The sequence below is a fragment of the Brachypodium distachyon genome, chromosome 4, assembly GCF_000005505.3.
Source record: "Brachypodium distachyon strain Bd21 chromosome 4, Brachypodium_distachyon_v3.0, whole genome shotgun sequence".
Lineage (NCBI taxonomy): Eukaryota > Viridiplantae > Streptophyta > Magnoliopsida > Poales > Poaceae > Brachypodium > Brachypodium distachyon.
The window spans coordinates 25,218,932-25,240,828 of NC_016134.3; the positions used below are offsets into that span (position 1 = coordinate 25,218,932).

Here is a 21,897-nt window from a genome sequence, read left to right on the forward strand (position 1 = left end):
GGCCGAGGGCGCCATCATCGGGAGAGAGAAGAGAATGGGATTTGGGGATTTTGCAGGTGGCGTACGGGAGAGTGGAACGGGGAGAGAGATGGGTGCGGGAGAGGAATCGAACGGTGGGAACAACGCCGCACGGTAAGACCGAGTTCGCCACTTAGAATCTCCGTTATTTAGTTTATTTTCCTCCAGGCTCGAACATCTTGGTAATTCACTCGCCAGAGCCCTTCACTGGCAAAGTCCCTGAACGCAGCCGTTCAGCGCAAACTAAAGGTCTCTAATGATTCTGGGCATACTAAGATGAAAAAGATGTTGGTAGCACATTTCTTGGCTTTCCTTTCTTACACATCTTATTTTCTTCAGATTACTACTCGAGACAAATTGCATTATGGTATGGCTTTTCTCCATTTTGTGACATTTCTTTATTCCTCCCTCCGATCCATAATAAGGGTTTCAGGTTTAGTATAACTTTGTACTAAATCTGAGACACTTATTTCGAAGGGAGTAGCTCTTTGTTGGTAGTCTTACGTGCTGACTCTGATCATACCATCACTTTCTAACTTATATGTGACGTATATGAAGTGTGTTTCCACTGTTACAGCAAAGAAATACCAAATTTGTTCTGGATCATTTTATATGGGTTCATAGCTGATCATACCATCTAGTTTAAACAAAAGTGAAATTTTAGTGGATATTAATATAATCTGAAATTTGCACTACTATTTCATTCTGGTTTCATGACCCAAATGAAACATAAATATAATCTGAAAATCTTAGTGAAAAACCTTAGTGAAGTCAAAATAAAACTAAAAAAAATCGAAATATTCAAATTTTACTTTGGTTTCATTAAATTTCAGTAGTTTTGGGAGGGGCCTCACGGTCTTACCATAGTTTTCTTTTTTCCAATGAATAGCGATGGCATGTCAACTCCCCAGCAACATATGCTTATAGAGCGGTGACCCACCGGATAAAGTGATCCCAGGGGGATGTGTCCAGTGACACATCAAACATTTACTTCATTCCAAATCAACACATAAACAATTACTTCACAAAACAGGTGAGGGATAAATGAAGAATAGGAAGAGAAAAAAAGGTTGAAAATAGGAACTGGCAAAAAAATAGGGCGATAAAAGAGGGGAAACATAGAAGCTCAAGGATACATCCTAAAATGCCGCATCCATGCTTCCATCTTGTCAATATACTAGTAGTAAATAGTTGCTACTGTGCACCTTTTAGCACCAGAGAAACAAGAACTCCTCGTCTCTTGGTCAGTCTTCTTGTATGATGCCTCCTAATTAAATACTTAAGCTTTCTTCAATTCTTCCATAATTAGAAGCTCTCCATACTTGGGCTCTCTTTAACTACACATCCAAAAGCATATGAGTCATAAGGATAGGTTAGCAATTAAATTACAAGAAAGGATGTGATTAAAGGAAAACAAAGGTATTTCCATTTTATGATATGTTAGCCACAACATTCAAGCTCAGACCTGATACACTACTGGGAGTAAAGCATAACCATATATGAAATGCAGGAACACAAGAATAGGCTTGAACAATGGATTTAGTACTTCAATTACTTCTGAAAGAATTATAACCTGTAATAGATGATTAATGTGGGCTAAAATATGAAATAGACAAGTCAGCAACTAGACAGATGCATCCAATTCGAAACAGGATGGTTGTACTAAAAACTTTGTGACTTGTTAAAAATTAACAATTTGTTAGGCTTTCTGCGCCTTAAAGTTATTTTGCATGCTCCAATGCATATACCGCCTTATATAACATGCATATGAATACTGTTGGTTCGCCTTCTTAGTATATCAGACTAAAATGGAATATGACATTAGCAATCAAATTGACCTGGACAATTGTCTGCAACGAAAAATGTAGCTATGGACATAAAGTCCATAAGTTGCATGCTGTATTTGCAATTAGCAGAAGCTTTTAGCCGGTAGGTTCATTGGTAAAGAACTATTCAGTGTTGATCAATAAGACCCCAAGGTCAGCAAAAAGGTTGCAAAATATACTGGTACGAGTAATTGCCGCAATGTACCAGCTGTAAGCAATTAGTTTGCAAAATGTAAGCAATTAGTTTGCAAAATGTAAGCAATTATAATATCAGAAATTTTTTGTTGGCCTAAACAACACAGTACGAGTATTGTGGCGCAATGCAACGCTCCTGTGCACTAGCCTGGGCCGTCCTCCAACCTCTTGGAATCACAGGTATCGGCGCAATGTACCAGATTATAACACGGAACTTTCGGCTATTTTCAACTCAGATTTGCAAAAACATAGTTGAAAATATTAACCCGATGTTCTTTGTAGCTTTGATAATTATACTCAGTTGATTAACAAAGAAAACAAATTAGAAGCATCACGAAAAGGAGAGATGGCGGGAAAGATAAATTTTACCCCAATGCAGCAGATGGACTAGCTGTTCCATCCTCTGGAAAGTAAGCTTTTGAATCGATTGCTGGATATCCGCTGCAAAACCTTCTTTGCACAAGGCACCTCGGCATCAGCCAGCTTTTGTAGATGCTGGCAAGCACCAGCATCTGCAAGCCGCCGACGTGTTCCATTCCCACCACCCATGGCAAGTGCTAGAAGTACTGAGACCGGGTACTTTTTATCAATCTCCTCATTCCGGGAATCAAGCATCTGAACTAGCCTTGTCAGATTCTTCTCATCCCTGACCAGTTCCTTCCTATTGGATTTCAAGGTCATCAAAGTAAGCAGCGCTTGGCAAGCTGACTCCTGTACAGATGCAGGCTTAGCAACCTCCATCATCTTAACCAGCGAGCTAACACATGGTGCCATGAACCGTTTGGTCTCATCACTTATGCCAGGTGCAAGGTCAGCAACCATATCCGCAGCCATCTGCTGCAACAGGATGCTACCACCACGGCACATATGGTCTGTAAGTTGCGCAAAGAACAGCGGCGATGAACAAAGGGTTCGGGCTGCAGCAGGGACTGCTATAAGAGTGTGGATAGCACGTAGGACACAATCCTGAAGAACCAGATCGGTGGTGGTGTGCAGAGCCTGCAATAGTGCCAGCAATGCACCGTCTTGAACAATCTGTTGCTGTGTCTGAAGGTCACCCATGGATGCAATTGACTGCAAGCAGAGAGCAGCACTCTTCTGCGTGTCAGTAGTGCCACTCGCAAGTAAATCAACCAGAACCGGCAACCCGCCCTCTTCAACTAATGCTGAGCGCACATCCTCGATGGAAACCACATTGTTGAGCGCTGCTACAGCCAGCGCCTGCACAGCCAGCGACCCAGAGCCAGGACGACTTGCATTAATCAAGATGGGCACCCCACCATACGCCGATACAGCCCACGCGCTACCAGCATCGGCAGTGATGGCCTCAATGGCCACCAAGGCTCGCTCCCTTGTGGCCGGTGCCGAGCAGGAGTCGAGCACGCGCAACAGCGGGCCAAGGCCGCCCTCGTCGAACACCACCTTCCTGGATGCAGCGGAGGCAGTGGCAAGGAGAGCCACCGCCGCCGCTGCGCGGTCTCGCAGCACGGAGTGGGCCGACGCGTCGAGCATGCGGAGCAGGGCAGCCACGTCCCCATCGGTGGCAACGATGTTTGCCGCCTCGGCGGCAGGGTCGTTGCCCAGCAACTCCAGCAACGAGGCGAGCGCCTTGAGCTTGAGGTCAAGCCCGCCGATCTGGAGCCGCGCGAAGGCGTCCCAGATGAAGAGCGACTTGTCGGCGCGGGACGCCCCCGCGGCGGGCACCTGCAGCACGATGGCGTTGGGGGAGGAGGAGGAGTCGACGGAGAGGAGGCCCGAGCGGAGGAGCAGCGAGAGGTCGTGCAGGAGGAGCGAGAGCGAGGAGGCCGCGATGTCGAGATCGCTCTGGAGGCGCAGGCGCCCGCCGGGGAGCGCCGGGTCCTGGCAGCGCGCGGAGAGCGCGTGGAGGGAGCGGAGTGCCGGGAGCAGCGAAGCCACCAGATCGGCGAAGAGCGGCTGGGCCGCGGCGGAGGCCGGCGCGGAGGCTAGCGAGGACTGGAGCGCGAGCAGCGTCACGTGGAGCGCGCGCCAGCGGGAGTGGAGCGCCCTGGCGGAGGATGCCGCCAGGAGGAGCGGAGGGAGCAGGGCGTGCAGGATCTGGGCGAGCGCGTCGGCGGCGGCCGGCGGCGGAGGGGAGGGCGGCGGCGTCATGGGCGGCGGCGGCGGGCGGCGGTGGAGGGGAGGAGAGGGATGGGAGGAGGGAGAAGGGAAAGGGAGGGAAAAAGCGGAGGCAGCACATCACATGGAGTGGAGTGGGGTGTGGAATGGACGGACACGATTTTTTCTTCCGCTGTAAGGTAAAAGCTGTAAACAGAGAGGTGGCAGCCGTTTGCCGGGTGTCACGCGCGAGCTCCGCTTTATTCACGCAGGCACAGAGGGCCCGCCGTCCTGCTGGATGCTTCCTGCGGCACTCCACGGCCTTTTGTTTTCCACGAGAACAGAAGTCCTTAACGCAAAATATAGCTGAAAACCACGTTTTCGCATGCTGCCCAAACTTCGTAAAAACATGCTTAGAAGGGTTTTTTTAAATATTTTCTCCGATTCATAATAAGTGGATCGGACTTAGCACAACTTTATTCTAAGTTAGTGCAAATCAGAGACAATTATTCTGGATCGGGGTGAGTATATTCAATGTGTGATGTTTTAAAAACCTGCAAAAATTTTGAAATCGAAACTTAATTGCACTTGGAATAAATAAATAAATATGCAAATGAATAATGTCAAACGGTGAAAATCATTGTTCGTGTTGAATTTGCTTTTTTCTGCTATCAAACACAATAGAGCTTGGACATGAAATTTTATACTCTCTCCGTTTCGAAATAAGTGACGGAGACGTATGTAAAACATCACTTCTTTAATGAGTATGCATGTATGTTTTAGAATTTTTAAAACTTTTTATGGCGGTTTTCACGGCTTGAGGTTTTGACTCTTTGTGATGAACATGCACTCATGCAGTTACAGTGGTTGGTCAACGGTCAATGCACTGATAGCGAAAAAGCGTGTATAGGATGTGTTTGGTTGCCTGTGTAACCTGGCCTGCATCGCATCTCGCATTCCTCACTGGTTGCGGCCGAGGTGAGAAAATGCAAACAAGAGGGGAGACAAGTGTTTGGTGGCAATGAAGAAACATCGCATCCACAGTGAGGATGGACAAGGGCATGCTCCGGGGGTACCACCCTCCTGCTATGAGAAGGCCACCATCGGCGGGACCGTGTTGGGTATACGAGGAAGACACTCGCAGCTTGGGGCGGCGACAGATCTCATGCGGGATAGGGTTGGCGAGATTGGAAGGCGGCTAATTAACCGTCGTAGAGTTGGGGGCGGTGACGAGCTCTCGATCCGGTCTTGTGTGGTCAGCCGAGAGGTGAGATGGCAAGGCAAAAATGACGGTGGAGGCAACACGAGGCATCAAAGATGGCGCCGTGGTTGATCTCGTCCGGGATAGAGGCGGCGAGATAGGGCAACGGTAGAGCTTGCGGAGCTCGCCATCGGGTGGTGATGGAGCTGACGGGCGGAACGCGGCACGACGTAGGCAACACTTGCTTGGCTAGGAGGGATGAGATAGAGGACAGACGGAAGGAGAGGAAAAGGAGGGCGAGCCTGCATGCGAGACACGGCTGATTCATGCGATTCCCTTCGGCCCGGTGGATGAGTTGGGCCAGGCCAAAGAGATTTAGATACGCCTGATTCATGCGATTCATGTGTTTCCGGCCCTTCAGCCTGGTGCATGAGCTGGGCGAGGCCAAAGAGAGGATGCATGCTACCAAACATGAACTAATTTGTTGGTCCATATATACGAGTAAGGTGTGTAGTGTGCGAACCAAACGCATCTATACTGTCCCCGCAATCCCTCTACGTCTAGAAGTGTAAAAATAGCAGATTTAGCATGATTGTCAGCAAATCCTCATCTGATGTAATCGAAACTGAGTGTAACGGATGATTAGATGCTGCATACTCATAATGATGCACGATAAATCTCAAGAAAGTTGCATGAAAACTTGATGCCAGCACTAGTACAATTTTCCATGAATAACTCAAATCAATATTGCTTAATTCTCGAGGAGAATCACACGACGTACCGGCCGAGAATCATTCAGCCGCGCACATCCACAGCAAAAAGGAAATCAACAGCATCCACACCAAATAAAAAAGGAAATCCTTTCGCTAGTACGAACTGATGATCCATAATTAAACACAGCTGGAGTAATAATCTAAAGAGAGTTTCAATCGGCGGCCGGGGAATTGAAGTACGTGGGAGAGGAGATAGACGAGCTAGGGAAGGATCAGGCCGGCCGGGCCGGCGGCGGTGCCTATACACCGAGCACGGCCATCCGCTGAGCTAGGGAAGGATCCTCGAGCATGATGCTGTCCGCCTCCCCCTGCACCAGGAGCGTGAGCGGCAGGACCAGCACCAGCCCCGTCGTCACCGCGATCCACATCGCCTTCCCCGTGCTCCGCGTCAGCTTCCACGCCACCGCCGCGCCCTTCCGGCCCTGATCCGCCGCCGCCGCGGACGACGGCCACGAGAGCGTCGACAGCGCCATATATGTGCTTTTGGTCGGTTTGGGTCTCGGTCGAATTAATCGAATCGGGGGGCTAGGATTTAGGCCTCGATCCCGTTTTCTCGTCTTGGTTATATGCCGAGAAAGTGCTGGCGCTTTGGGATTTTTATAGTTCGTCTCCGGGACTGTTTGGAAAGAACTCGGATCCGGATCACTAACTTGAAGCAGAAGAAAATAAAATCGGATATGCTATAACTTGAAAATAAAGACATGCATAAATAGTCTTCCAGTTTTAAAATAGCACGTGAACAACCCAGCACGTGAACAACCCTTTCCTAAGTTATTAGACTAAAATTATTTTTCGGTTAATCTAAACAATGGACGTGACAACCGTTGCTCTTCCATACGACGTCTTCCAATGGAGCTCCAGCTACAAGGGAAGGCACGCACGCATGCTTGCATACCAAAACTGATTTTTCAAAATAATTTATCTCCTAAACCGTTAATCCTATGAAAAATCCGTTTTCACGGTTGACTATGCCTTGACGAAGGCTTCAAAACAACTAAACAAGACCCCATTTTACTATGTTTTTATGATATATTTTTGACGCCACAATTTACCAGATTAATTTGTCATGGTAAGAAATCAGAAGCACCAACTAAAAATATATAAACTTTGCCGTCCCCCACGCTATCCATGGACAAGAAATTGCAAGAAATCGACGTCGATCATCGACAATTTCAAAAACATAAAAACCCTAACTTCACCCGCCTCTCTTCTCAAACCCTAGCGGACTGAAAAAACCAAAAACACAAGCAATACGGCGAAAACTTAGAGCAATCTGGCCGCGCGGTCCATCCAATCAACCTTGGGCGACGACATTTGAGGCCGGCGGCGACCGCCCTCCTCCTCTCCACCGCCCCGTCCGCCTCCCAGTTCGAAGTGAGGGTGAGAGCTCTCCGAGACACTATGCGGGAGTAAGAAGCATCGGGCAGGGTAATAGCAGCTTGCCTAACGGGTTAACGGGTCGGGTTGGGTCTGAGCTGACATGGCACCTGACATGCGGGGCCCATGTAAGAAATATTGTCAACCGAGTTTAAACCAGTGTTTTGGGTGGACTGAGACAATTGGACACAAAAGGTGTGGTTTTGCGAACAAATTAGCAAAAGTCAGTGCTTGTTGAGAAGTCTGCCTCAAAACCTGTGGTTTTGTGAAATTTACTCTATATTTGACTGTTCTTTTAGTACAGATAATCTGAATCAATTGATGCAGAGGCCGGGAAAATGTTCTCCTTTTCCAAAAAAATATGATCCACTGATGGGTATTTTACATCTTCTAGCTTCTGACAACTGTCATAGTTGATAAGTTTGGACCTCCTAGGCTTAAGGCCATCTCCAAGGGTCACTAGCCAAATAGACATGCCATCTCCGTCCGTTTGTCCACTGTCCGGACGATTTGGCAAGTGTTCATTTACCACATCACCCAATGGTCACAATTAAGCTAAATGTCCACATTCGAAATTATCCACGCTTAATTTCTCAAAATCCATCTCATAGATCAAATTCTATCCCAAATTCTCAAATTCAATACAAAATAATTGAAAATGGTATGGTCCAAATATCTCGAATGACAATTTCCAAATTTCTCAAATGACATCGAACCAATATAAACACAAATCATGTCATAGGGCCAAAATAATCACAAATTAATCATGCAGTGCATTATCACAAAAAATTTGTCTCCAAGATTTTCATGCATGCCACACTTTGTCTCGGCAAGGCCTTCCAAAGCCAAATTGATGATGTAGCATGTGTTCGCGGACAATGTCCTGCTTGCCAAACCCAAGCCAAATTTGGCTAGCATTTGGCTTGTCCGCGGACAAACAGACGGATGGCTAGCATTTGGCAAGTCCCATTGGATGACTATTTTTTGTTCGCAGACAAAAACGGACAAATGGCTAGCATTTGGGCTAGTGCATGCCCTTGGAGATGCCCTAAATCAGTTCTTAGCTTGTTGTTCCAGACTAGAGGTGGAAGGTATAATTTTTTAATTTCTCTGTTTGCACAACTTTTTTTAATTACTATGCAACATGGTATTCACTAGGATCAGATACTAATTCGTTTGTGTTTTGCTGCCTTGCTAGCTTGAAATCCAGTATCTACATGAATTTACTGGCATGCGGTCACAGAATTGGGTCTGGTTGGTGAAAGATCCGAGTGACATGCCTGATAAATATGATGCCTCGAGGGTGCTTGAGAATTTGATAATTATTACCTGGCTAAGCATGGACTAAAATTGTTGTTTAGTTTGAACTATACTGGAAAATATTGGTACAGGCTCACGCATGCAGCATGCTTGCTTGAAAACTAAAGCCACACACACAGGCTCTCGATTTTTGGTGCTGTGATCTGTGAAGCCAGACAGCTTTCCAGGGTGCTAAGAAAATAGTTTTTTTTTGCCGAGAAAAAGAACCGGTTTCCAGGGTGCTAAGAAAACAGTTTCCAGAAGAAAAAAAACCAGTTTCCAGGGAGCCTGTATAAAAAAAAAACAGATTACAGTGAGCCTTGTCAAAGAAAAAGGAAGAGAGAGAGAGAGTCTTGGCCAGGCACACGGGCTCCAGGGCACCGACCAAAGAGCCCCAATGTCTCCCGGCCTTGATTCTAGAACATTGACCGTGGACCGGTGAAAACCCGATACTGCACATGCGGGCTTTTGGAAGCTCTCGCAGCCCGAGTCGGAGAGGGGTCTGATTTCCGAATCGATCTCATCTAGGGCGAGACCATAAGGCAAGAGTCAGCAAGAGAACCAACAAACCCCAATCTGCGGTCGATTTCGGGAGAGGAAATAAAAAATATCGATGGCGAGTTCATCTCAGAAGGCGCCGCCGATGCCCGTCGTCGGTGCTGCAAAGGAGAAGGCCACCGTAGATCCGGGGTCGGAGAAGAAGAGTAAGGAAAAGGCGCCGGCGGCGCCCGCAAAAGGCGGCAAGAAGACGAAGAAGATTTTAATGCCGCCATCTCACTTGGACTATCTTGAGTCAGTCGTGCTCGACAAGGGCGAGCCTTTACTGCCAATTGATGAAAAGTTGTTTGAAGATTTCAAGGCGCTCATCCCCAACGGAGAACAATTCATGGCGGACCGAGGCTTCACGCTGGAGAACTACCGTACGCTTGCGGCCTTCGATGACTACATGGAAAAGGCCAACCTCGAATTGCTGTCGGAGGTCCGTGACGAGTATCAAAAGAAGGGCTACGTCGAGATGGAGGTGCCTGACGATGAGGAAGAAGTAACTTCTCTTGGAAAGGCTAGGAGGAGGTTTCGTCCAGGAGTAGCTAAGAATGCAAGAGGCAGAGTCAGCAAGTTGAACTGATCGACCATCCTTTGGGCTTATCTGTATCAGTAGTGTGTGATATGACTGACTGCTTCATAGTCAGAGATGATTGTCCTGTCCTATTCTTGCTTAATTATATTGATTCCTACTCAATTCGTATTGTTTTCCTCCTTCATAGAAAGGAGCACTTGTTTTGTGCATTAACATTTCAAAAACGCCAACTTTTAATTAAATCTTTTGTTACTAGATTCCATGGGAATGTAACTACCGTATCATTATGGCGTCACTCGTCTTCCCTGGCATCGCAATTGTTCTCTCCGTGCGGAAGAGTTGTTTTAGTGGATCTAGTTCTATGTTGTGCTTTGCGGGTCGTCTACGTGTATCAGTTTATTGGTTTCTTTTCCGATTGATGAGACTCGGCCAGCTTCGAACTCATCGTGGAAACAATGCGGCCAGGTCTTCTCGGATCCGTCTGGCCGGATCTGGAATGGTCATCCAACCCTCTTCGTCGTCTTCTTCTCCGGAACGGTGGTCTGTTTCTCAGAGCGTCTTTTGGTTCTGACCGGCGACTTCCCGGCTGCTACGTCAACAACGGTTTACTGGCTCCAACGTGGTTCGCAGGTCCAGAGACAGCATCGAACTTCGCTCACGGCACGCCACCGGCGAGTGCAGGAGGAAGAGAACGATTTACCTACAAGAACTTGCGTGTAGTTTTCTTTTATTTTAAAAATGATTCTGTAAGGGTTGGTTGATTTTAATATATGGCTCGATGTTATACCATCTGGTGCTTAAAGGTCTAAACTGCCTATAAACGAGACTTGCTCCAGGCCTCAATCACCGGTACAAATCATATCTTTACAACAATGCACCACTTGGCACATTTGTATAGGCTAGAATCTGGCTACCAGGCAGTCATCAAACTGGCCATGATAGAAAACAGAACATCAGTGGGGAACATTGAAGTTAGCCTCCTGAAGAAATTTGGTTGTGATTGTGAAAGGTATCCCTTTGATATGTTCGGCAAACAATTTATTTATTTTCTGCATTCCTTTTATATGTTAAAATCAGTTATATGATAGCAGAGGTAGAAAAATCAATTGGAGCTGTTTTAATTTGTTAAATTGCTATCACATTATTTCACTGTCATCTGTTTCGCACAAAAACAAAATATGTTATATATGCATACTCCCTATGTTCCTATTTATCGCCAAAATGTCTAAAAAAAGGGCGCATGTGATATGTCGACGTGGCCGGCCACGTGTAGGTCCACCTGTTGGATAACCCTTCGCTGGAATTTTTCTTTACAGAAACCACTCTGACTTCTTCTCCTTTCCAACCTGCAGCCCCTCCCTCTCTATGCTCTCTTCTCCCCTGCTGCTGCTCCTTCCGCCGCTGACACTGCATTTTTACTCTCTGCCTTCATCGCTAACGAGGTCACAGAAAAAGCCAAATCGCAGGCGAAGGCTAGAGTTCAGACGGGGGGAGAGAGCAAAGAGAGGGAGGAGCCGCACGTTGGAAAGGAGAAGAAATCAGGGAGGTTTGTGAAATATTTCCCACCGAAGGATTATTTGATGGGTGGGTCCAGTTCACGTGGCTGGCCACGTCGACACATCGCACGCACCCAGACACCATTGGGACCTCGGATGAACAACTTATGAAACTATTAGAACCCAAACGTGCATTTTGAAAATTTTAGGACTAAATTAACACCTCTACGAAAGAATTAGGACCTACAATGTATTTTACTCTACGAAAGAATTAGAGGGAGTACCTCCGTTACAAAATATAAGGCGTATTTCGTTTCTTTTGACCAAGTCTTTGACCAATATTTATTTCATCAACATGTGACTTATGTGGTACACATCATAACCATAAGCAATCACTTTTGAGTATGAATAGAATGATGTCAAATTTATTTCACGGAAAAAATTATGAATAGAGTATTTGTTGGTCAAAGGTTCAGTCAGGCATGACAAATAATGCCAGTTAAACCCTAGACTATTCCAGATAAATGTGACCACTGATGAGAAGTGTAGGACTTGGACCTGAGTTGACTACTTTCATCACAAGAAACAAACCACCTGAGCCAATAAATTTTGATGTATCCTTTAGAGCATCTGTAGCAGATCCTGCATATAACGATTTGCATCGGCTTATTCCGTTTTTTGGCCAAAATCCAGCCTGAGCAGAAATGCCAAACCAGACTGGCCCACAAAAACTGATTCGGGAAACCGAAACGGCACTTGCGAGTGTTGTATATCTGGGGCTCGGAGGGGCCGTTTCGGTACCAAATCCGAACCACCCCTCCGCCGCCCAAAACCTTCGGGCGGCCGCACCGCCACACTCGCCTCCATCTCCGACGAGCCCAGCTCCCCCCGCTCCACCGAAATTGCAGCGTTTCCCCGCCTCGTCCGGTTCCGGTGGTCACCGCGGTGGCCAGGGCGGAAGCGGTAGGCCCTTCGGCCGAGGCACCCACCCCCTCCCCTCGAGGAGACGGCGGAGGAATGCGCCGCCCGCATCCGAGCCGATGGAGCACGGAAGCGAGGGGCCCGCCGCTGCGACTTCTGCAGGGAGGGGGCGGGGGGCTCCTCGGAGGCAGCCTCCAGGATTCGGAGGCAGAGGCGCCGTCATTAGGGGAAGAAAGCAGCAGATTGGGTACCTCGTTGTGGTCCTCCTGCAGATTTTCGAATTAAGATCAAGTGATCCAAAGAATTGACAAGTTAAGCATGATTTGTTAGTTATCCTGCATTTTTTTTTTGCGCTGAGTTATCCTGCATATGCCGCTATCTTTTTTTTTTTGAAAAAGAGAGGTTTTCCTCTCCGATTTCATATAATGAAAGCAAGGTTCTACAAGGTTTTGCAGCTAAACAGACATAACAAAAGGGAAACCGACATCTAGGGAGAGAAGGACGTCAGCCAAGTCAGAGGAACAGCATACAACAAACACTACAGAAAGAGAAACTGACATATCATTCTTTGCTATCACCTCTCCCAGCAGCACGGGCAGCACCTAGTGCAATCCTCACGCCAGACGAAGCCACCATCGCAAATCCCCATTGAGTCCCAGCAGCTTCAACAGAAAACTTCAGTATACAGCAAACACCCAGCAATTCGTTGTAATGGACACCATCCTCTAGCCGCATCAAACACTTCTAGCCGCATATGACGCTATCTATTTCACAAGGTTACATAAAAATCGTTGTCTCGATGTCACTTTTGTCCCTTGGATGCACGTCCAATAGAGATCACCAGCATTTGCATTGTGTTATGTGTTTTCTACCCAAATATCAATGTGAGATATTTGAACCAAAGATTTACCGGTGGTGAGCCTGGGTCATTGACTCATTGGGACCTTACGGGGAGAAAAGGAATGAAAAGAGAGGAAATTTAGCGGTTGACACGGAGGAGTGGTGGGATATTCCGAATTTCCGATAGATACACAAACTCAAGGATAGAGCTAACCGAGCCATCTTCTTCTCCCGTGCTTCAACCTCCAGAGGGGTATTGATGCCTACTGCTTGTACTCGCAGTCTCGCAGAGCCATAACAAAGATATTTTCTTTCTGTAGTCACCTGAAATTTCGGGCTGCTTTCTTCTCGCGAAATACGTACCCTCTGATCCTAAATTGTTGTCGAAATATTACATGTACCTAGACGCTTTTTAAAAATAGATACATTCATATTTGAGCAATTTTGAGTTAAGAATTTAATATCAGAGGGAGTATTTTTGAAAGAGGCATCGATCGTTCTTTGTTTAAGCCCATACAGTCTGCTGGATCTCCAGACATACATGTATCGGCTGAAATTTCTGTACTACATGAGACTGGATGCACGAGTATACAGTACTGTTGCAGAGGATCAATGATTATCTGCTCCATCTGTTTCCTTTTGTTTCCTCTCTAGGACTGGGAACAAAACTCTTTTTAAAGCTTGGGCAAATTCGGGCTAAAGCCGAAAGCGCAGAGATAGTATATGCCTGTCACACCAGAGGAGCACTTAATGGGGTTATCTTCGTCGGCACTTTGCAGCTAAGAACTTTCGTCCATAAAACTCAATGCTGAGGAAAATGCTTAGTTAAAATAAGACATATTTTTATTTGCGACTGAGATGTAACAAATCCGTCGAGGTAAAACCTATGGAGTAGTATTCTTATTTTCACGATTCCGAGTATTGATGTACAAAACACATATTTTTAACGGTCAAATTTTGCTCGATCTGTCCGTCCGTTATCACTCATCAGATTCAGTAGCATTTAACTTCAATGGTTTTGGTCGGTCACTCTGATAGACTGGTGAGTATCTTCATATCTATTTTCAATCATGACGACGACGACGACGACGGTGATGGCTTTAAAAACCGAGATTGATTTGTTTCTTTGATAGTCTTGTCGTGCTTCGGTTTGGTTTATGCATGCGAAACCTCGTGCATATACGTTTGGTTTCCGGATCAACTTAGACGCCTCAAAATGATATTAACTGTCCCCTTAAGCGTTCCCTGCATACTATTGATATGTGTACTCATTGATCTTATTTACCGTTCGTCCGTGGAAGAGTGAGATTCTGTGTGGCTACTAAATACAACCAGTTGGACGGAGGTGGAAGAAGAAGAATAGTGAGAGGGTGCCATCATGGACGGTCCGCCGCCGCCATCGTTCGGCATCCAACGAGCACAACCGATGTTTTGGCCAACAGCTAGGAACTTCTTCGGTTGTGGCGTGACAACAAATGATTCAATATTTTCTAAAGGAAAAACTCCTTTTAAAAATCCAACAGACAGAGCCGAAGGAGTCAAACGCATCACCGAGAACTCCTTTGATCAGTCTCTCCCACGCGTCGATCTATCTGGCGCCATGACAATACACACCACATCACTTTCAAGCTTAATTCCCACTTAGCATCAATCAATTTCCCAGCCAAAAACATACGGAGTAAAAAACAGAACAGAATATAGAATAAAATGTGAAAGAGGAATGATGTCGATCGGCAACGGCATATGCCCAGGCATATATGATCACCGCGGACAGGACGCCGATACGTGTGCCAATGCCATGCACGCAGCTTGGCACGCACGCGTCCCAGTCGCCACTCGCCAATTAGCGAGCCGTATCATATCTTCGACCCTCCGACGTCACACACATCTCTTCGCCCTTTTCCCTTTATTCCTCTCCTCCCATCCCTCCCAGAGATAGATCGATCGACGGCTGACCACGGCCGTAGAATCCCACGGCCATAAATAAATAAAGAAAGAAAAGAAAAATACGCATAAAAAGAGAAATATCCCCCCTCACAAAAGAAAAATACAAAGTTCATTCGTTCAGTCCAATAATAAGAAGCATGTAAAAAAAGACATATGCTGCTCTGCTCTGCTCTGCTCTTTTGGGGGATATAATAATACCCGGAGCGTACGTCTTCCCTCCCCTGCACCACACCTCGACACCGAGAAAGCACACCACATATACAAGTAGTAGATCGTTGCTCCATTAACTCGTTATCGAGTTGAGATTTTGAGGTTGAGGAGCAGAGCGGCTGGAGAAGATGGCGGCCGGGAACGAGTGGATCAACGGGTACCTGGAGGCGATCCTGGACGCCGGTTCGAAGCTGCGCGGCGGCGGGCAGCAGCGAGGGGCCGTGTCGTCGCTGCCACGGCTGGAGCCGGCGCCGGCGCTGGGGCTGGCGGCGGAGGAGTCCGGCGCTGGGGCTGGCGCCGCGTACAGCCCCACCAGGTACTTCGTCGAGGAGGTCGTCCGGAGCTTCGACGACCAGGCCCTCCACAAGACATGGACAAAGGTTAATTAAGTTCGCAAAGCCAACACAGCTTCAGAATCAGATGTCGTCGATTAATATTTAATTCCTCTGTTCTGCTGTTTTAACAAGATAAATCGTGTTCTTGATTGCGCAGGTGGTGGCGATGAGGAACAGCCAGGAGCGGAACAACCGGCTGGAGAACCTGTGCTGGAGGATCTGGAACGTCGCCAGGCAGAAGAAGCAGGTACGTACCGCCGGCCGCCGTGCGCCATGGATGGCGATTGCGATTCAAGGCTCTCGATCGAGCGAGCACGCGTATAGGGTGGTCTTCCACATGCTCTGCTTTTCCCTTGGTTCACCATCCGGTTTCCTTCAACGGGAAAGAAGAATTACACGCGTTCAATGTCGGCCGGCGCGGCTGCCTGCTTGCTTAGCCTGGCCCATAGGGCAATGGGCACGTCGGACTTGATTGTGCACGGGGTTGCGATATTTATTTGGGCTGGGTCTTTGATTAGTCTTTGAGTTTTACCGTGGGGTTGCGTTTGGCCCATGCCGCAGCACTTCTTCCTACGCTACGTATTGTTTGCCAATTGTTTCAGAAAATTATCACACATTCACACGTTATGGCTTTCCAGTTGCTCTGGCAGCTGGGCCAAGTGGCCAACTGAGCATAGAAACCCTCTTATAATTGCTGCTAGTCTCTGGACGTCTGCTAGTTTCATTTCAATAGGTCAAGTGAAGGACCCCTAAAAAAAAAGGTAAAGTGAAGGAAAAAAGGATTCTCAAAAAAAAACAAGTGAAGGGAAAAAAGTTTCAGCAGGTACACATATACTGTCCACTGCCACTTGGCTAGTCCATAGAGGAAAATAGTCGAACATTAAATTAGAGGCTAAGATTAACCAGCTGTTTATGTTAGTTCCCTTTGTACACAAGAAAATAAGTTCCATTTTTCCCGAAGAATCAATTGGTGCAAGTTGCCCACCTGAACATAGTTTCCTTGAAAGCATATACAAGAACAAGATCAGGCTCGTGATATCCCTTTCAAAGCTAGTAATACTCGTACAACCGAAACACGGCACCAAGAAATCCAAAGAGAATTTCCAACTGCCAAAAAGGGGCATCGGAATCCCATCCCCACACCAACAAATTTGTTGCAACTTGCAACTAGATAGTGCCTGGAAAAACGTCGCCCCTGAATTTTGGTTTCTAAAACACATGCATAAGCAGAGAAAATTTCATGTCGATGAACTTATCTGAACTGGGTGCATAGGTGGAGTGGGATTACTCCCGGGAGGTGGCTCGGCGGAAGCTGGAGCAAGAGCTGGGCAGCCGGGAGGCCGCCGAGGAGCTCTCCGAGGGCGAGAAGGAGAAGGACACGACCTCCAAGCCCGACAGCGGCGCTGCCCATCCGTCGTCGGAAACGGCAGCGCCGGCAGCCGACCAGCCGCGCAGCCGGCTCGCCAGGATCAACTCCGACGTGCGCCTCGTGTCCGACGAGGAGGAGGAGCAGAGCAGGAACAGGAACCTCTATATCGTCCTCATCAGGTACTGACCCGGCCAACTAACTGAAACCACAAATGAAATGTTGACACGAGATTTTACTTTACCACTGATGGTGATCTCAAGTGATAGTCTCGTGATGTGATCTTGTGTTTCTGTTTTGAATTTGGCGAATTTCGTAGCATCCATGGGCTGGTGCGTGGGGAAAACATGGAGCTGGGGCGAGACTCCGACACGGGAGGCCAGGTGGGTCAAAATTCTGTATTACTACGGTCAAAGTCCGGTCCAAACGTTTGACTTGTGCTGACGTGTAACGTGTTCATTGGTGTGGGCAGGTGAAGTACGTGGTGGAGCTGGCCCGAGCGCTGGCGGCGACGGCGGGGGTGCGCCGCGTGGACCTGTTGACGCGGCAGATCTCGTGCCCCGACGTGGACTGGACCTATGGCGAGCCCGTGGAAATGCTAGCTCGCCTCTCCTCATGCGACGGCGACGAAGACGGCGGCGGCGAGTCCGGAGCCTACATCGTGCGGCTGCCGTGCGGGCCCCGGGATCAGTACATCCCAAAGGAGTCCCTGTGGCCCCACATCCCGGAGTTCGTTGACCGCGCGTTGACCCACATCACCGATGTCGCCCGTTCCCTGGGCGAGCAGCTCCATGCTCCCTCCGACGACCCCGCCGCTCCCCCTCCGGCACCGGCGTGGCCGTACGTGATCCACGGGCACTACGCGGACGCGGCGGAGGTGGCGGCGAGCCTAGCCACAGTCTTAAATGTGCCGATGGTGATGACGGGCCACTCACTCGGCAGAAACAAGCTAGAGCAGCTCCTCAAGCTCGGCCGGTCGCCCCGGGACGAGGTCGTCCAGGGCACCTACAAGATCGCCCGCCGCGTCGAGGCCGAGGAGACGGGCCTTGACACGGCGGAGATGGTGGTCACGAGCACCAAGCAGGAGATCGAGGAGCAGTGGGGGCTCTACGACGGCTTCGACGTCAAGGTGGAGCGGAAGCTCCGGGTCCGCCAGCGGCGCGGCGTGAGCTGCCTCGGCCGGTACATGCCCCGCATGGCTGTCATCCCGCCCGGCATGGACTTTAGCTTCGTTGATACCCAGGACATCGTCGATGACAAAGGCGATGACCTGAAGATGCTTATTGCTGGCCCTGGCAAGGCCAAGAAGGCTCTGCCGGGGATCTGGTCGGACGTGCTCAGGTTCTTTACAAACCCTCACAAGCCGATGATCCTCGCGCTGTCGCGGCCGGACCCGAAGAAGAACGTCACCACGCTGCTCAAGGCCTATGGCGAGAGCCGCCAGCTGCGCGAGCTCGCCAACCTGGTAAGTGATCAGGAGCTAATTATGTGCCACTGTTTTGCCATGGAGAAAAAGATTGTGAATTGACATGGATGGTGCAGACGCTGATACTGGGGAACAGGGACGACATAGAGGACATGTCTGGCGGCGGCGGCGCCGTGCTCACGGCGGTGCTGAAGCTCATCGACTGCTACGACCTCTACGGCCAGGTTGCCTATCCCAAGCACCACAAGCAGACGGATGTGCCTCACATCTACCGTCTCGCCGCCAAGACCAAGGTACAAAAACAATTAATCCCAGCAATTTTGAATTCCACGAGGGCTTCAAATTTGACATTTTAACTTCGTAGGGGGTGTTCATCAACCCTGCTCTTGTGGAGCCATTTGGCCTCACGATCATCGAGGTGAGTTCGAGAATTTTGTTTTCCTGAGACCCGACCTGTAGTACAAATTTGGGTTGAGAAATTTTGTATTGTGGTAGGCTGCGGCATATGGTTTGCCGGTGGTGGCGACACGGAACGGCGGGCCGGTGGACATCCTGAAGGCGCTCCACAACGGGCTGCTGGTGGACCCGCACGACGCGGCGGGGATCACGGCGGCGCTGCTGGGCCTGGTGGGCGACAAGGCCCGCTGGGCCGAGTGCCGCCGCAACGGGCTGCGCAACATCCACCGCTTCTCCTGGCCGCACCACTGCCGCCTCTACCTCTCCCACGTCGCCGCCTACTGCGACGACAACCAGCAGCAGCAGCCGCTGCTCCGCCTCCCTTCTTCCTCCACCGCCGCGGGCTCGAGGTCCGGCGCTGATGACTCCCTCTCGGACTCCCTCCGCGGCCTCTCGCTCCGCATCTCCGTGGACGCGTCCCACGAGCCCAATGCCGCCGACTCTGCCGCCGCCATCATGGACGCGCTCCGCCGCCGCCCGGCCTCCGACAAGCAGGCCCCGCCCAGGGGGAACTCCGCCAGCAGGCCCATGGGCTTCGCGCCTGGCACGAGGCAGAGCCTGCTCGTCCTCGCCGTCGACTGCTATGGGGAAGATAGGAAGCCGGATCTTGAGCGACTGAAGGAAGCCATAGATCTGGCCATGTCGGCGGCCGGCGATGGCGCCGGCGGGCGGACGGGGTTCGTACTGTCAACCGGCATGACGATCCCGGAGGCTGCGGACGCGCTCAGGGCCTGTGGCATCGACCCCGCTGCCTTCGACGCCATGGTCTGCAGCAGCGGGGCCGAGATCTGCTACCCGTGGAAGGAGCTCACGGCCGACGAGGAGTACGCCGGACACGTGGCATTCCGGTGGCCCGGGGAGCACGTGAGGGACGCCGTGCCGAGGCTCGGGAAGGCTGACTACGGTGGCGCGCAGGAGTCGGACCTCGCCGTCGACGCCGCCGCCTCCTCCGTGCACTGCCACGCCTACGCCGCCTCCGCCGCGTCCAAGGTGAGCAGAGCAGAGCTTCAATCTTCGCTAGCAATCCCGTTCCTCCATGGACAAATTTCTTGACGACTTGCAACGGGGGAATTTTGGTTTCTGCGGCAGGTGAAGAAGGTGGATTCGATCAGGCAGGCGCTAAGAATGCGCGGGTTCCGCTGCAACCTCGTCTACACGCGCGCCTGCACCCGCCTCAACGTCGTCCCCCTCTCCGCTTCCCGGCCCCGCGCGCTCAGGTGATCAAATCAGCCGAAACCCTCGTACGAATTCCATGATTCACTTCTGATTTCTGAACATTTTTGCCTCCGATTCTTTCAACGAACGCAGGTACCTGTCGATCCAGTGGGGGATCGAGCTGTCCAAGGTAGCGGTGCTGGTGGGGGAGAGCGGCGACACCGATCGCGAGAGGCTCCTGCCGGGGCTGCACAGGACGGTGATCCTGCCGGGGCTGGTGGCGCGCGGCAGCGAGGAGCTCCTCCGCGGCGAGGATGGGTACGCCATGGAGGACGTGGTGGCCATGGACTCCCCCAACATCGTCACCCTCGCTCAAGGCCAGCCTGCCGCCGATCTCCTCAAGTCCATCTAATCCAGACGACCAGACTCCACAGCGTTGCTCTGCGGGTGGCTACTCCGCCTGGATTATTAATCCCAGCCTGTGATTTTTGCAGGAAGATTTCAAATTAACTTCCCTATACGGTTTATATACCTGTGCAAGCATAAGGATTTGTTCGGTGTTGCTGCTGCTGCAGGCTTCTGTGGCTGATAATTTTTCATTTCTTAGCCATGCCTCCGTGAGGTATGTGTGTATACCAGTGTATATATAAACGGAGCACCGAGAAAAACATTGTTGCGAATGGAATATGTTGTTTATTTAGAGATGGGCCATAGAACATTTTCACACACGCATCACCAATCGATGAGACGATGAACCTTCAAGCTGGAAGCACAAGATATGCTTGTCTTGATCTTGAGGAAGTCCTTCTAGTAGCTCTCACATACACTTTATGGGAAACCTTTCTTGAAGACCATCATCACATGGCCATCACTTGATGATCCACAAGCTTCAAACATGAATATACTCAACTATGTTTATCTTAAGTTTGCCCCTCTCAAGTTGATTACCGGCTTCACTTGATGTCATCCTCGCTTGAGACTCGTTGGATCATCCTCTTATACCATCTCGCCACATGGAACCTAACCCACACGCATCTCTCATGCAGAGCAGAGGGTTAGTACATACTCTAATATGTAATGGAAAATTGCTTACCAAAGCTACTTGATCACACACAATCACAAGTGACACCATCCAATATCTATGTTGATCACCTTTAATTCATCACAAACCACACCTTGGCGAACCTTCCATCTTTCATTGAGCTTGGCATGGTTCGCATTTTGAAGTTTGTTGTTGTTGTTGTTGTTGTTGCAATGTTGCTGCTGCTGGGTGGATGTTCAGAATATAAAATATGGTACTTCCTCCGATCCATATTAGTTGTCGAAATATTACATGTATCTAGACGTTTTTTAGACATAGATACTTTAGGAAAATCGAGACAATTAATATGGATCGGAGGGAGTATTTATTTTGAGAGGACTTTGGGCAGATGTTTACCTGACATTCAAAATGCAATTGTCTAGCTAAGGCTTGTGAAATTTCCAAAGGCATTTACAAACAATGATAACATGAACATAGGAAAGGTGCAAAAATATAACACATATGCTATGTAATAAAAAAACAAGTTTAACTCGTATTAATGAAGTTTGAAACATACTGATAAAATACAAATTGATGGCGTGTTGTTTTATCTTTCTTGGACAAAGGGGCCATGCACCTTTATGTGATGGGGTAAGTTTGGAATTGTGTGGAGCGTGCAATATTATTTGTTGATAACAATATTAGCCTGATAACTATAGTGAAATGACCATGCAACATCAATTTCCCAAAGTTAGAACATGGAGATGACATTATTAAATGTTGATAAATGCATTTAAGTACTTCAGTAACTCCATTACTAAGTAGATCTAACCGCCTCCACCCCCACCATTTTCCATAACTCATCATGAATTATTTTGTCT

The 21,897-nt window shown here is 49.0% G+C and overlaps 4 protein-coding genes and 1 long non-coding RNA gene across 5 annotated transcripts; 3 read left to right on the forward strand and 2 right to left on the reverse strand.

Moving 5' to 3' along the window:
- Positions 1-962: 962 nt before the first annotated feature.
- Positions 963-4,333, reverse strand: LOC100829037 (armadillo repeat-containing protein 3). The gene is made up of 2 exons (XM_003577631.4): positions 2,409-4,333; positions 963-1,355 (listed from the first exon to the last, which is right to left on the reverse strand). The coding sequence occupies exon 1, from the start codon at positions 4,167-4,169 to the stop codon at positions 2,427-2,429; it is 1,743 nt and encodes a 580-aa protein (XP_003577679.1). The 5' UTR covers positions 4,170-4,333; the 3' UTR covers positions 963-1,355; positions 2,409-2,426.
- Positions 4,334-6,044: 1,711 nt separating this feature from the next.
- On the reverse strand, positions 6,045-6,624 carry LOC112268897 (mitochondrial import receptor subunit TOM9-2-like). The gene has a single exon (XM_024455162.1). It carries the CDS (start codon positions 6,560-6,562, stop codon positions 6,329-6,331), a length of 234 nt encoding a protein of 77 aa, XP_024310930.1. The 5' UTR covers positions 6,563-6,624; the 3' UTR covers positions 6,045-6,328.
- A 2,336-nt stretch (positions 6,625-8,960) lies between these two features.
- On the forward strand, positions 8,961-10,005 carry LOC112268812. The gene has a single exon (XM_024454943.1). The coding sequence runs from the start codon at positions 9,379-9,381 to the stop codon at positions 9,889-9,891; it is 513 nt and encodes a 170-aa protein (XP_024310711.1). The 5' UTR covers positions 8,961-9,378; the 3' UTR covers positions 9,892-10,005.
- A 2,085-nt stretch (positions 10,006-12,090) lies between these two features.
- Positions 12,091-13,538, forward strand: LOC112268621. Its single transcript, XR_002960014.1, has 2 exons — positions 12,091-12,571; positions 12,716-13,538. It is a non-coding gene; the product is annotated as an uncharacterized LOC112268621 (long non-coding RNA).
- A 1,603-nt stretch (positions 13,539-15,141) lies between these two features.
- Positions 15,142-20,713, forward strand: LOC100828234 (probable sucrose-phosphate synthase 5). The gene is made up of 10 exons (XM_003577628.4): positions 15,142-15,637; positions 15,750-15,839; positions 16,866-17,140; positions 17,278-17,341; positions 17,431-18,423; positions 18,501-18,677; positions 18,749-18,802; positions 18,880-19,830; positions 19,930-20,057; positions 20,149-20,713. The coding sequence occupies exons 1-10, from the start codon at positions 15,386-15,388 to the stop codon at positions 20,405-20,407; spliced, it is 3,243 nt and encodes a 1,080-aa protein (XP_003577676.1). The 5' UTR covers positions 15,142-15,385; the 3' UTR covers positions 20,408-20,713.
- Positions 20,714-21,897: the final 1,184 nt, after the last annotated feature.

Excerpts from the sequence above, each read along its gene's own strand:
- LOC112268897 (XM_024455162.1), bottom strand. The coding sequence starts at position 6,562 with ATGGCGCTGTCGACGCTCTCGTGGCCGTCGTCCGCGGCGGCGGCGGAT.
- LOC112268812 (XM_024454943.1), top strand. The coding sequence starts at position 9,379 with ATGGCGAGTTCATCTCAGAAGGCGCCGCCGATGCCCGTCGTCGGTGCT.
- LOC100829037 (XM_003577631.4), bottom strand. The coding sequence starts at position 4,169 with ATGACGCCGCCGCCCTCCCCTCCGCCGCCGGCCGCCGCCGACGCGCTC.
- LOC100828234 (XM_003577628.4), top strand. The coding sequence starts at position 15,386 with ATGGCGGCCGGGAACGAGTGGATCAACGGGTACCTGGAGGCGATCCTG. Across the intron at positions 17,342-17,430 it reads ACTCCGACACGGGAGGCCAG|GTGAAGTACGTGGTGGAGCT; the intron begins GTGGGTCAAAAT and ends TGGTGTGGGCAG. Across the intron at positions 18,803-18,879 it reads TTGGCCTCACGATCATCGAG|GCTGCGGCATATGGTTTGCC; the intron begins GTGAGTTCGAGA and ends GTATTGTGGTAG.